The sequence below is a fragment of the Sciurus vulgaris genome, assembly GCF_902686455.1.
Source record: "Sciurus vulgaris genome assembly, chromosome: 13".
Taxonomy (NCBI): domain Eukaryota; kingdom Metazoa; phylum Chordata; class Mammalia; order Rodentia; family Sciuridae; genus Sciurus; species Sciurus vulgaris.
Genome location: NC_136474.1, coordinates 14,812,535 through 14,825,746, shown reverse-complemented (window position 1 = coordinate 14,825,746; position 13,212 = coordinate 14,812,535). Strand labels below are relative to the sequence as shown.

General features: G+C 44.2%; 1 protein-coding gene across 4 annotated transcripts in view; it reads left to right on the top strand.

Moving 5' to 3' along the window:
- Nucleotides 1-1,024: 1,024 nt before the first annotated feature.
- Nucleotides 1,025-13,212, top strand: part of PTPN2 (protein tyrosine phosphatase non-receptor type 2) — an 87,577-nt gene continuing 75,389 nt past the window's right edge. For 2 of the 4 annotated variants that reach the window (XM_079108894.1, XM_079108893.1), the window contains exon 1: nt 3,741-3,824. In XM_079108894.1, coding sequence (XP_078965020.1) covers nt 3,756-3,824 — 69 coding nt within the window. In that variant the 5' untranslated portion in view covers nt 3,741-3,755. Of the gene's footprint in view, nt 3,825-13,212 lie in introns of all 4 variants that reach the window. The other 2 variants (XM_079108891.1, XM_079108892.1) reach the window with 2 other exon arrangements.

Below are 13,212 nucleotides of genomic sequence, written 5' to 3'. Positions count from 1 at the left end.
AATGGGCTGGGGAGATAGCTCAGCTGGTAGATTGCTTGCCTCACAAACACAAGGCCCTGAGTTTGATCCCCGCTACCGCAAAAAAAAAAAAGTAACTACGGAAGGCTGGAGTAATGGGGGATTTACCAGTAAAAAGTGTAGAGGCCTAAAGGCTGTGGGAATAGTGGGTACAAGGAGCAGCTGTCACCCCTGCAGCTGAGTCTGACTCAGGTCCCTGGGAGCCTTGGCTCACTGAACTGCAGATGAAGGCTGGGGTGCTACCCTGGTTGGAACTTTCTGGACGTCTTATGCAGCTAACTGCCATAACAAATCATAATGAACTTGGTGGCTTGAGACAACAGTGTGGTCTCCCACACATCTGGAGGGCAGAATGTCTCTCCATTGCCAGCCTTCTACTGACAAAAGTTTAACATCATTCTAGCAGGCAAAGGAAAGGATATTTAGAGGGCCCAGATCCATTCCTATAGAGAAGGCAAAAAGGGAAGACTTTGGAGCTTAAATTCAGTAAGTTGGTGACCAGCACACTCAGATGGCAGGAAAGTTCATTTGGAAGCCCACTATATATGCTGTGTAGTTGGGCAAGGTAGTTTTTTTAAGTTATAATTTATTTGGCCTTTTACAGAGCCATTTTTGAGGCTGCACACAAAGTTGAATGTTAGCATTTGTTAGGTACATTATTGACATTTGGTAAAACTTAAGCAGCAGATATACTTCATGGATCCAAAATATGGAATGAGTGAATTCCTATCTTAATCCCATGTTCTTATCTACACTTTGTAGTAGCTGGCAATTTCAGAGAATCTAAATGCATTATATCACTTTGGAAGCTACATAGACTAACCACATAAAATTAGGTGGTGTTAGTTCATTAAATACCATGTGTGATATTATGTGTAGTTTCCATTTCTAAATGAAATAGCACCATATATTCCACTTTGAGGTTAGCACTAACTTCACAAAGTTCAAAAATTTTAAATGTGCAGCTCAATGACGACAGACACACATATTACCTACCACAATGCACCCATCGCCTAGTGTTTTAGTCAGCTATTTTGCTGCTGTGACTAAGTGACCCAACCAACACAATTGTAGAGGAGGAAAGGTTTATTTGAGGGCTCAGTTTCAGAGGTCTTAATCCACAGAAGGCTGGCTCCAATTCCTCAGGGCTCGAGGTGAGGCAGAACATCATGGTGGAAGAGTATGGCAGAGGGAAGCAGCTTGCATCATGAGGAAGCAGAGAGAGTAGTCTCCACTCTCCAGATATAAAATATATACCCTAAAGCCACGCCCCAATTATAATCTCCTCCAGCTGCACCCTATCACTTCAATTAATCCCACTAGGGATTTCACTGATTGGCTTAAGACTCTTACAACCCAATCATTTCTCCTCTGAATCTTCCTGCATTGTCTCACAGGTGAGCTTTTTGGGGGACACCTCACATCCAAACCAGAACACCTAGGTTAAGATATAGACTACCTTCAGGATCCCAGATGGGTCGCTTGTGCTCCCTCCCAGTCAACACCCCACGTCACCTGTGCTGCCCCAGTTAGTCAAGTTCTGTTGCCTGTTCTTGAAATTCACGTAGATGGAAATGTGCAATATGTGCTCTTCTGGATCCGGCACCACTTGTGGAAGACGCCATCATTCCCCTTTCACCAGCGCCGACCTTGGTGAAGCACACACATCCTACGTGTATGTCCACCTGTGAGCCTATTCCTTGCCCCTTCCTTCATGCCAGGCTGTCTTCCTAACAGATCTTGGTACTTGGAAGTCCTCCATGTCAGTTCTTGGCTATTTTTGGCCCTTTGTGTTTGGACCCTATTCTGTTCCATGGTTCTACTTGTCTGTCCTCATGCTAATAACACTATTTTAAATACTGTAGCTTTGAATGAAGTCTTAGGATTTGGTAAAATCCTATTTCCTCTTCAAGGTAATGTTGGCTATTCTAGGCCCCTTGGATATTTATATAAATATTAATTCATTTTAATTTCCACCTAAAACTCTGTTGGGATTTTTATTGAGGTTGCATTTAATTTATAGGTTACTTTGAGAAATACTGGCAACTTTACAATACTAAAATTTTCAAGCCATTAACATCATATAGCCTTTCATTTACTTGGTTCAATTGTTTCTCCCCTTACTAGTTTGTAGTTTTCATTCTAGAGATCTTGACAATCTTTCATCAAAATATTTTTCTAAATAATTTGTATTTAAAAATGTTTAAAATTTTCTATTCGGTGCTGTTATGTTACAATGATTTTTATGTAGATTCAGGATTATTGCTAAATTCATTTATTAATGAATTACCTGTAGATTACTTTGGATTTTCTATGCATTCAATATATTGGCTATAATAATAGCAGCTTTGTTTTATCCTTTCCAATCATTATGCCATTTCTTAATTTTCCTCACTTGTTGCTATAGTTATACATTGTTGAATAGAAATGACAAGTATGGGCATCACTGTCCAGTGACCAATTTCAGAAAACTGTTTAGCAATGTATAATGAAACCAAACACACAGACATTATGATCCAGCAATCCCACTGAGACCAACAGTCACAGGGTAATGAGATGAGAAAAACCACGCATTCAATCTAAATACTTGGTTTCAACAATATAATTTCAGAAACTAGGGCAATTAAAGATTATGATTTTTGAAGATGAGCTTTTATGTGTTCTCATTTACATATATAAGTAGAAAGAATCTGTTGACAGCTTAATTTCTTGTATCTTCCAACATCTCGTTTTTTCATTATTTTACGTGATTAAAAACACTTTTCTGCCCCCAGGATTTTAATCTCGGTTCTATCACAAAGAACTTTTTTCAATAATATCCATGTGCTTCCTAAGCTCTCTGCGATCCATCAGTCACTGGTCACAAGTGGACTACTGAGCGCCTGAAATGTGGTCAGTCCACTCAGGCACTGAATTTTTCCTTTTTTCGTGGTACTGGGGAGCCACTCAGGGTCTGCTCGTGCTGGATGCGCACCGAGCCACCGAGCCATGTCTCCAGTGAGTCGTGAACCTAGAGCTTAACACCAGCTGCGCAGCCGGCACTTCCCCAACCTCCGCGTGTCCTGAACGCGTGGCTGGAACCTGAGGCTGGTGACGTCCTAGCGGGCGCGTCTGGAAGGAGAAGCAGGTGGGCCCAACCTGCTTCGTCGGGCTTTGTAGCGGGTGCTCGGCCCGCTCCGGGAGAGGCCCTTTCAGCCCGCTGAAACCGGCTGGAGCTGAGCAGCTGACGCCGGAGACGTGAGATCTGCTCCAGTTACACTGACCCAGCTGGCGGCTGAAAGAAAATTAGATGCTGCCCTTTAAAGAATGAAGACTAACGAAAACTGGAGCAGCCAGCAGGAAGGCGGGACGTGCCGGGGCTTCGCGGCGGACCTTCTCGGCGGCGCCGCGCCAGTGGCCTCGCGCAACCCCACCTTCTCCTTCCTGCCGGCCCTCCCGCCGCCGCGGCCGGTGATCCCCTGGCCCCGCCCCCTTCCACCTGGGCGCCCTTGGGCCACGCCTCCCCGAGAGCCCCGCCCCGCCCCGCCCCGCCGACGTCCGACTCGCGCGGCGCTCCGGCGCCCAGTCGGCGCGCTGACGTCCGACGCTCCAGGTACTTTCCCCAGGCCCCCGGCGAGGGGGCGGGGCGGGGCGCGGAGCGCGCATGCGCCGCAGCGCCAGCGCTCTCCCCGGATCGTGCGGGGCCTGAGCCTCTCCGCCGGCGCAGGCTCCGCTCGCGCCAGCTCGCTCCCGCCGCCATGTCCGCCACCGTCGAGCGGGAGTTCGAGGAGCTGGACGCTCAGTGTCGCTGGCAACCGCTCTACCTGGTGAGTCGCTGGCCCGCGCGGCAGCTGCCGTCCTCCGCGGGGACCCAGGCTCGCGCCCGCCGGCTCCCTCCCGCCTCCCCCGCCTCCCACTCGGGGCGGAAGTGGCGGCGCGCGGGCCGCGTCAGGGGCGCGCTTGCGCCGACCGCTGACGGGCCCCTTTTGAGAGAAAGACGTGCAGTGCGAGGCCTCCTTGTTAGCGCAAGCGCGGACGTGGCCCTGGAAGACGGCACCACAGCGGCGCCTGGCGGCGACGTGGACGGCGCGGCGGGCCGGGGCCAGTGGGCTCAGGGACCCAGCGTGTGCGCGTGCAAACTGAGGGGCACTGTGTGGGCTCCGGAAGTCCTGGCGTGTGCGTGTGGACCCGGGGCCGAGCGTGATGTATGCGTGTGCGCGCGCGTGGGGACGTGGAGGAACCTGTGCGTGTATGCTTGTGGTCTCGGAGGGACCTGTGCGTGGTACGGTGGACTCGGCGGGCCCGGCGTGATCTGTGCATGTGCGCGCGTGGGGACCGAGGGACCTGTGTGTATGTGGGCGCGTGGGGACCCGGGGTCCTGTGTGTATGTGGCGCGTGGAGACTCGGGGTCCTGTGTGTATGTGCGCGCGTGGGGACCCGGGGTCCTGTGTGTGTGTGTGTGTGCGCGCGCGCGTGGGGACCGAGGGACCTGTGTGTATGTGCGCGCGTGGGGACCGAGGGACCTGTGTGTATGTGCTCGCGTGGGGACCCGGGGTCCTGTGTGTGTGTGTGTGTGTGTGCGCGCGCGCGTGGGGACCGAGGGACCTGTGTGTATGTGCGCGCGTGGGGACCGAGGGACCTGTGTGTATGTGCTCGCGTGGGGACCGGGGTCCTGTGTGTGTGTGTGCGCGCGTGGGAACCCGGGGATCTATGTATATGCGCGTGAAGTCGGGGCAGCGGCACAAACGCGGGGTATCAGGGGGTACGGGGTCAGGTCGGGAGCGTGCGGACTGGGGGAACACGTGTGCGCACGGGGACGCTGGCTGCATCCTCGCGGTGGCGCGCACATCCCCGTGTGTGGCTTTGCTAGCGGACACCTGCGGGTAGATGTTTTGGCCGGGCGCGGGTGGGGTCGCAGCAGGCCACCTCGCAGATCTTGGGGAGTTGTGGGTTCTGGCAGGCAGCGCCCAGAGATGTGACGCTGCGAGAGCTCCTTGGGACGGCCACTCTGTCTGTCCTCAGAGGGCCTGGTGTTCTCAGTGTGTTGGTCTTCCACCGAGCCTTCCCAGAAAGAAAGGCTTTGGTGGTTTTAGGTAAATGGTGAGAGTATCTTCCGCTTTAAATTTTCTTTACCGAAGCATACTTCATATTCAGTAAACCATGTAGATCTTATGTACACATTTGAGTAAGTTTCACTGTTAAGTATGTTTATGCAAGCACAGCCATATAAAATTAACCCTCCCTCCAGGGCACCACTGTTCTCTTGTTTCTCACCATAGAATAGTCTTGCCTGTTCAGCTCTTACAGATGCAACCCATAGTATGAACACTTGTGACTAGCTTTTTTTTTTTTTTTTTTGTGCTACTGGGTATTGAACCTAGGGCTATTTTTTATTTTAAATTGAGATAGGGCTTTGGTTAAGTTGCCCGTGTTGGCCTTGAACTTGCAGTCGTTGGGATTACAGGCCATGAACCATTATGCTACTTAAAACTTTATCTTTTTAGAAGTGATTTAATTCCTTATTTTCTATGGTTTAGCCATTAACATATTTTTCTCAAGATTGAATCTACTGGTTGGATGATTGTTATATGCTGCTTCTGATGTTTGGCTCACCCTGGGGTGGGGTGGCTGCCTGTAAATATGAATGATCCTCATTTTCTAATGAAATGGAATTTTTTCCCATTCCATTTCATTAGATGACAATAAAAAGTTTCCATTGTTGTGATGTTTGGAATGTTAAGTTTCTTCTTGAACACATTAGCAGGCAGTATATTGAATACCCGGATTCACATTGTTGAAAGTATGTTAGAATAAGGCACTAACTTTTAGGAAGAAATGCTGGTAAAGACTCTTCGGATTATAGAAAATCATTAATGCAAATTCTAGTAGGAATTTTTATGTGAGTTTCCCAGCTGCATCTTCTCAGTTACATTTGTCTTAGCAGACAGCTGTTTCCAAGGTACCAGTGATAAAACCAAATACAGATTTAAGATGAAAAAGGTGAATGCTACAGCTTTTTGTTGTTGTTCTGTTAATTGGATCCAGGGGTGCTTTTCTATTAAGCCACATTCCATTCTTTTTATTTATTTATTTTTATTTTTGAGACTGAGTCTTGCCAAGTTGCTGAAGGTCTAAATTGACTGAGACTGGCCTTGAACTGAGATGGTCCTGTCTCAGTCTCCCAGGTCTTGGATTATAGGCCTGTGCCACCTTGCTGGGTTGAGTGCTGCAACTTAATTCAGCTTAACATTTTGGCTAAGCAGTTGATTTTTATTTTTTGAGGATTCAATGAAAGTTGTGACCTCTTTGGTCCGAAAAATGATGTACTTCTATCTATCTGAAAATTTCACATCCAGTTTCAAGGGAGTTTAGAAAACCCTTACATGGACTGATACCTAGGAATCTTGTAGTTTACCTGATTGTCAATGCTTGTATCATTAATTTTTCTTAATGGAAAAACAAGAGCATTCATTTGGTCAGTGGGAACCATGCCGTGTGGACTAGTGTTATAATAAAAGTGGGTCACAGACTACCTAAAGTTAATAATGAAAGGCAAGTCAAGGAGAGTTTTCCTGTGATTCTAGAAGATCCATTTAACTATTCTACAAATAGGTACTGACCAGTGGCCTGCCAGCTTTTATTCTAGGACTTGAAGGTTCCACAGAGAATGCCAGTGACAAGGTTTCTGCTCCTGACACATGCATATTCTGGGACATTTTTTTCTAAAGGGCCTCATTGCAAGACCATATTTTCTTTTGTTGTTTCATAACATACCTGTTATATGCCAGTGTTAGGCACTGAGATTACCTGCCTCAAAACTGTCCCTGGTCTTAAGAATCCAGCTAGTGGGGGGCACTGAATAGGAAAGCAGGTGAAAAGTGATGTGTGTAAAGCTAGTATTAAGCACGGGGCACTGTGACTGTGGACCCCTGAAAGTCCAGTGTTCCCAGGAAGAGGTGATCTGATTCCTTCTGCTGTCTTTCCTATTCCCAGCCCTCCTGCCTTCCCTTCATTCCCCTTTGTCTGATCCACTGAATTTCTATCCACCACCTCTCATTGCGTGTAGCATCCTTATATCAGAGAGAACATTTGGTCTTTGTTTTTTGGGGATTGGTTTATTTCACTTAGCATGATAGTCTCTAGTTCCAAGGGATGGAATCTCGACAGACAACTATATGTAAGAGTAAGTAAGAAATGTTCACATTAAACCCTGGAGAGGAACAGGCAGTGAAGAGGGGAGAAAAGTGGTAGAAGAATGTAAAGAGTTGGTAGTCCTCAGGGCTGCATGCTGCATATGGCACCAATAAGGTCCAGGCTGCAAGGGCCTACTGAGGTCAACAGATAGCTCATTTAAAGAGAGCAGTTTCATTGTATTAAAGATGCCCAGAGTTGAGAAGGTGGGGAGAAGTACAGACTTCTTTTAAGAGGTTCAGATTGAAGAGGAAGAGTGGATAGAGAAACCTGAGATAAAGCATGATTATTTCATGTCTCTGCTTAAACCCTTGCATGGTTTCTCATTACTCACTCTGTAAAATTCAGTCCTTTCTTATAAGACCACATGTCCTGCCTCTGTGGTTTCATTTCCCATGTCATTTTCCTCCTTTTCCCACTATATTCTGTTCTTGGAAATGTGTCTATTCTCCCTTTAGGGCTCTTTATAAATGTAGTTCCCTTTTGCCTTGTCACAGTTTCCCCCTTTTTCTTTACCCTCTTGCCTAATACCTCCTACTCACCCTCAAGTCTCACTTCTCTGGGGAGCCTTCCCTACCCACCCATGCTGGGTATGAGTCCTTACAACCTTCTGTAGCGTCCCATGACTTCCTCTTACATAGTGGTGAGTTATTTCGGGAATATAATTTGCATTAAGCAAACCGCTATTGAAAGTAACACCACTTTAAGCAAGAGAAAAAGCATTGAAGTGGGCTTTCTGCCTTGCTTTTCACAGCAGTGGCTTATATTCATGGTAATATTTATAAGGAGTTATGCTTTCTTGGCAGTGCTACTTAGGCTAGAAGACTGGCTTTGCTGTTGAGCAAACATCAGATGGAACTAAAAGCTGGATTAGGTGGTATGAGAGAACCTGTATAATATTATTGTAGAATTTCTTACAGGAGAAAGGAATCTAATATTTTGAGTCTGAAACTCTCTGGTCACTTACTGTTTTTACCTTTTATGAACAATTGCTTTAGGACATGACTTTTGATAGTAGAGTTTTCTTATGAATGAATCCTTGAATTGGAGCAAAACAGACTTTCTTAGTCCCAGTTTATCTTGTTCACTCGTAGAGCTTCAGGAAGGCAGTGCCAGTGCTTTCCACAGAAATGGGCACTTGGTAAGCCCTTGATAAATATTTGTTGAATACATGACTTCTTATGAGAAAAGGGCACTTGATATATTTATGGGCCTGCGGGGATGAGCCTAAATGAAGAAGTGGAGTTTGAAGGAATGGTCGTTGCAGAGAGAAAGCAGGAACCAGTGGTACCAAGAGGACATAGGTAGAAGCATTGGTCTGGAAAGCATGCAGTTGGCAGAAGTGAGATTTCTGGAAAAGTTAATGTGGTCTTATTAATAAACTAATAACATTAACAGAGCCTGAGGTTAATTCTGGCTTTTTTGGCAGTGTTCATGATTGCTTTTTTGCCTTTAATTACTGGTCATTGCTGTCTGAATCAGGCTGGGGCATGAGGACAGAGAAACAAATGGAGTTTTGTGAACCTATCAAGGAGGAGCACAGCTGTAGGAAATGGTTAAAAGCTAAGTTGTTGAGTGTATTTCTAAATGATGGCTCATAATTTGGTTGATTAATCAGGGTTATGAACCAAGGAACTCTTAACTGATTACTTATTAGAAGTTTGTAGTTCAAATATTGAGTGAGAGTAGATTTTACCATTTGAATCAGTTAATTTTTAGAAGTCAGATAACAAGTGCACTCGGTTCTAGTACAGGTTGAACTTTCCTCATCTGCAAATCCAAAATCTGAAACTTATTGAGTGCTGACATATCACAAGTGGCAGATTTGACACTTGACCTAATGTGATGTGTCACATTTAAAACACAGGTGCCCTAAAAATATTGTATGAAATTACCTTCAGGCTCTGTGTATAAGATGTGTATGAAACAAGTGGATTTCATGTTTGAACTTGCCTATCCCAACACATCTCATTATATATACGCATGTATTCCATAATCTTAAGAAGTCCAAAATTGGAAATGCTTTTGCAAAGCATTTCGGATGAAGGTTATCCAACCTGTATGTAGAATGGAGGGGCAGTTTGGCAGGTGATTCAAAGCTGTCTTAGCCTAAGAAACTTCCTTTGCCTACTAGTTACACATTTTCCTGCCTGTTGTCTAATCTTTTTTTTTTTTAAACTAGAGATTCTTTAATTTTTTTTTTTACTTGTTGATGGATCTTTATTTTATTTATTTATTTATATGTGGTGCTGAGAATCGAACCCAGTGCCTCACACATTTGAGGCAAGTGCTCTACCACTGAGCCACAACCCCAGCCCCTGTTGTCTAATCTTAAGCTCAGTTTTTTTACATGGTTACACAAACTCCTTGAATTACCTGGGAAACTGCTTTCTCACTGTGGAGTCTACACATGTGCAATGTACTCCATGCCTGCCTTACCTATCTGGGAAATGTGTTCCAAACTAGACCACAGTCTCCTTAGGCAAAATCACCTTCTCCTTCAAATGTGAAACGCTGTGTTAGAAATGCCTGCTTGTCCCTCCAGCTCCTTGAGGGTGGCCTTGTTCTTCGGTTTCCCCACTGTCCGCCTGTAGGCCTGCAGCATGTTAATGCTGAGTGAGTGTTCACTAAAGAAGATTGCTCTCTTCTTTAAAAATGCAGCACCTTGGTTTATTCCAAACCCCTCACTCATGACTGAGGAAACACTGGTCAGATACAAGGTTGTGATTTATGTAGTGTTAGAGTGTCTGTTAATCAGATGTCACAAAGGGGACCCAGAGCCGGTCCTGATTTTAGTTTTAGCTTTGCCCTAATTTGCCAATATGATTACTCACATTGCTGTCTTCTTACAATCTACTTGAGGTCAATGGCTCTGAGGGAATCTTTCTAATTTTTGATGGCAAGGAGGGATTAGAATGTATTCTCATGTGTCGGCTCATCTGGGGACATGAGACCTTTAAAAAACAGCGTCTAGAATCAGATTCGAAGAGGTTTTCAAGTCTCCTGAAATCACTGAATCGTAAGCGTGCGAGTTCCTGGCTATTTAGTTTCTGAGTGATCGGGTAGCTTTTGTCCGTCTTCTCTTTGGGGGGGCAGGGATGGCTACTGGGGATTGAACCCAAGGAACACTTTACTACTGACCTATGTCCCAGCCCTTTTTATTTCCTTATTTTGAGACAGGGTCTCACTGAGTTGCTGAGGACCTTACTGATTTTCTGAGGCTAGTCTTGAATTTGCAATCCTCTTTCCTCAGCCTCCCAAGTTGCTGCTTTTGTCAGATTCTTCACTGGATCTGTCTCTGCCTCTGCACGTGATTAAGGACCACTACTTGAAGGGGAATCAGCCTTGTTTTGCCTTTGACTATTCTGTAGATTACTGGTACCTATGATTATGAAAGTCCTGAGAATTGGCTTTATCCCCTAGCTTTTCTAGTTGGGTCTTTATTATCCAGAGAATTCCTGAGCCCCAGTTGGAGAACCTGCATAGCTTTTGCGGTCTGATGTTGTCATGCCTCATCTTTGTTCGGATACTCTGCTCACTCTTTTCTTCCTATTTTCTTTTCTTTGGTCCTCAAAATAGCCTGGGCAAAAGAGAGGTAGGCACAGGTAAAGTCTAAGTAAACAAATTTAAATTAGCATAGGTGTCCTCTCAGTTTCTCAAATGAATGTAAATATGATTTGCCTCCCCTGGAAATTGTTATCTAGATTCACTGTTCCCTGCATTCTGTAGTTCCACTTAATGCTCCATTGCAGTCGTCATTTCTTTTTGGAAAGCTGAGAGAGTCAGAATATTTGGGTCAACAAGTAAATGGAACTTGTGGTTACATCTGCCCTACTTGGCTATATATTGAAGCCTAAGTCAGTTTTGCATGTAAATTTAAAACATAGCAGTTGATAACTGAGGAAGAGGCATACAGTTCAGCAGGCTAATTTTAAAGAATAAAAATTCCTCCAGTGACTCCGGAGGCTCAGGCAGGAGGATTTCAAGTTCAAAGCCAGCCTCAGCAACTTAGCAAGGCCCTAAGCAACTCAGTGAGAACCTGTCTCTAAATAAAATATAAACAAGGGCTGGGGATGTGGCTCAGTGGTAAAGTGCTCCTGGGTTCAATCCCTGGTACAAAAAAAAAAAAGATTCCTTTTTTTCCCCCCTTTACTGGGTATTCCACCTAGGGGCATACCTCTCAGCTACATCCCAATCCCTTGTTTTATTTTATTTTTGAGACAGGGGCTCTGAGTTCCCAAAGGTGGACTTGAATTTGTGCTCCTCCTACTTTTCCCTCCCAGTTTGCTGGGATTACAGGCATGCTCCTCTCTGCACATTATTATTCAATTTTTATTGATATATATTAATTATACAGAATAGTTTGCTTCATTGTGGCTAAACTGTGCATGCATGTGACATAATTTGATCAATATCACTTCCCTTGTCCTCCCCTCCTCCCTTAAATAATATTAATTTGAATAGAATATTGACCTTTTATATTCTTAATTGGAAAGTTTTACCTTGCAGGGCTATTGTCTGAAATACCTATTAAAATGAATGTAATGCCATTTTAAAAAATATGTTTTTAGATGTTGATAGACATTCATTTATTTATATGTGGTGCTGAGAATTAAACCCAGTGCCTCACACATGCTAGGCAAGCACTACCACTGGGCCACAACCTAGCCCTGTAATGCCATTTTAAATGTATTGATGTAGTATTAATTTAATGTTCTATATATGATACTGTAAGTTCAGGAAGTTGCTTTGACTTTTTAGTAGTGAAATTTTTGTTTTAAAGTTCATAGGTACCTTTAGACAGCTCTAAGGTAAAACCTTTGTGCATATGGCAGAAATGTCCTAATATTTTAAATTCCCCAAAACATAGCATGTGATTTCAAATAACCCTCTCTCCCCCAAAAGACTGTTGATACAGATGATCCCCAGGATAGGAAGTCCTGGTCAAGAAACTGATTTAAGCTTAGATACTTTGATGATGGATTTCTGGTAACATTTTCAATGTGAAGTTTGTGTGTATATACGTGCCCTTGGATTCTTCATATCAATATTTCTAATTTAATAAGCCTTTTATTTTATTTTTTTTATTTTTTTATTGTAAACAAATGGGATACATGTTGTTTCTCTGTACATGGTGTAAAGGCATACCATTTGTGTAATCATAAATTTACATAGAGTAATGTTGTTTGATTCATTCTGTTATTTTTTCCCTTCCCCCCACCCCTCCCACCCCTCTTTACCCTCTATACAGTACTTCCTTCCTCCATACTTGCCCCCCTCCCTAACCCTAACTCTAACACTAACCCTTCCCTCCCCCCCATTATGTGTCATCCTCCACTTATTAGCGATATCATTCGTCCTTTGGCTTTTTGAGATTGGCTTATCTCACTTAGCATGATATTCTCCAATTTCATCCATTTGCCTGCAAATGCCATAATTTTATCATTCTTTATGGCTGAGTAATATTCCATTGTATATATATATATATACCACAGTTTCTTTATCCACTCATCAATTGAAGAGCATCTAGGTTGGTTCCACAGTCTGGCTATTGTGAATTGAGCAGCTATGAACATTGATGTGGCTGTATCTCTGTAGTATGCTGATTTTAAGTCCTTTGGGTATAGGCCAAGGAGTGGGATAGCTGGGTCAAATGGAGGGTCCATTCCAAGTTTTCTAAGGAATCTCCACACTGCTTTCCAGAGTGGCTGCACTAATTTGCAGCCCCACCAGCAATGTATGAGAGTACCTTTCTCCCCACATCCTCGCCAACACCTGTTGTTGCTCTTAATAAGCCTTTTGTTTTCTCAGTTTCATTTGGTTCATGTCACTGAGTCTTTATACTCTTGTCTCAAGTTGCTTTTAGTCCTTTGAAGAAAATCTTGTACTACATCACTTTGTTTTTTCTTTCATTGTATTTGAGCAGTTTTATGTTAAGAGACTATCAGTTCCTCTTTACAGTTGATAGAGTGCTTCTAGGAATTCTTTCATAGGTTGAGTAGGTTGAATTAAGGTTATATGGTC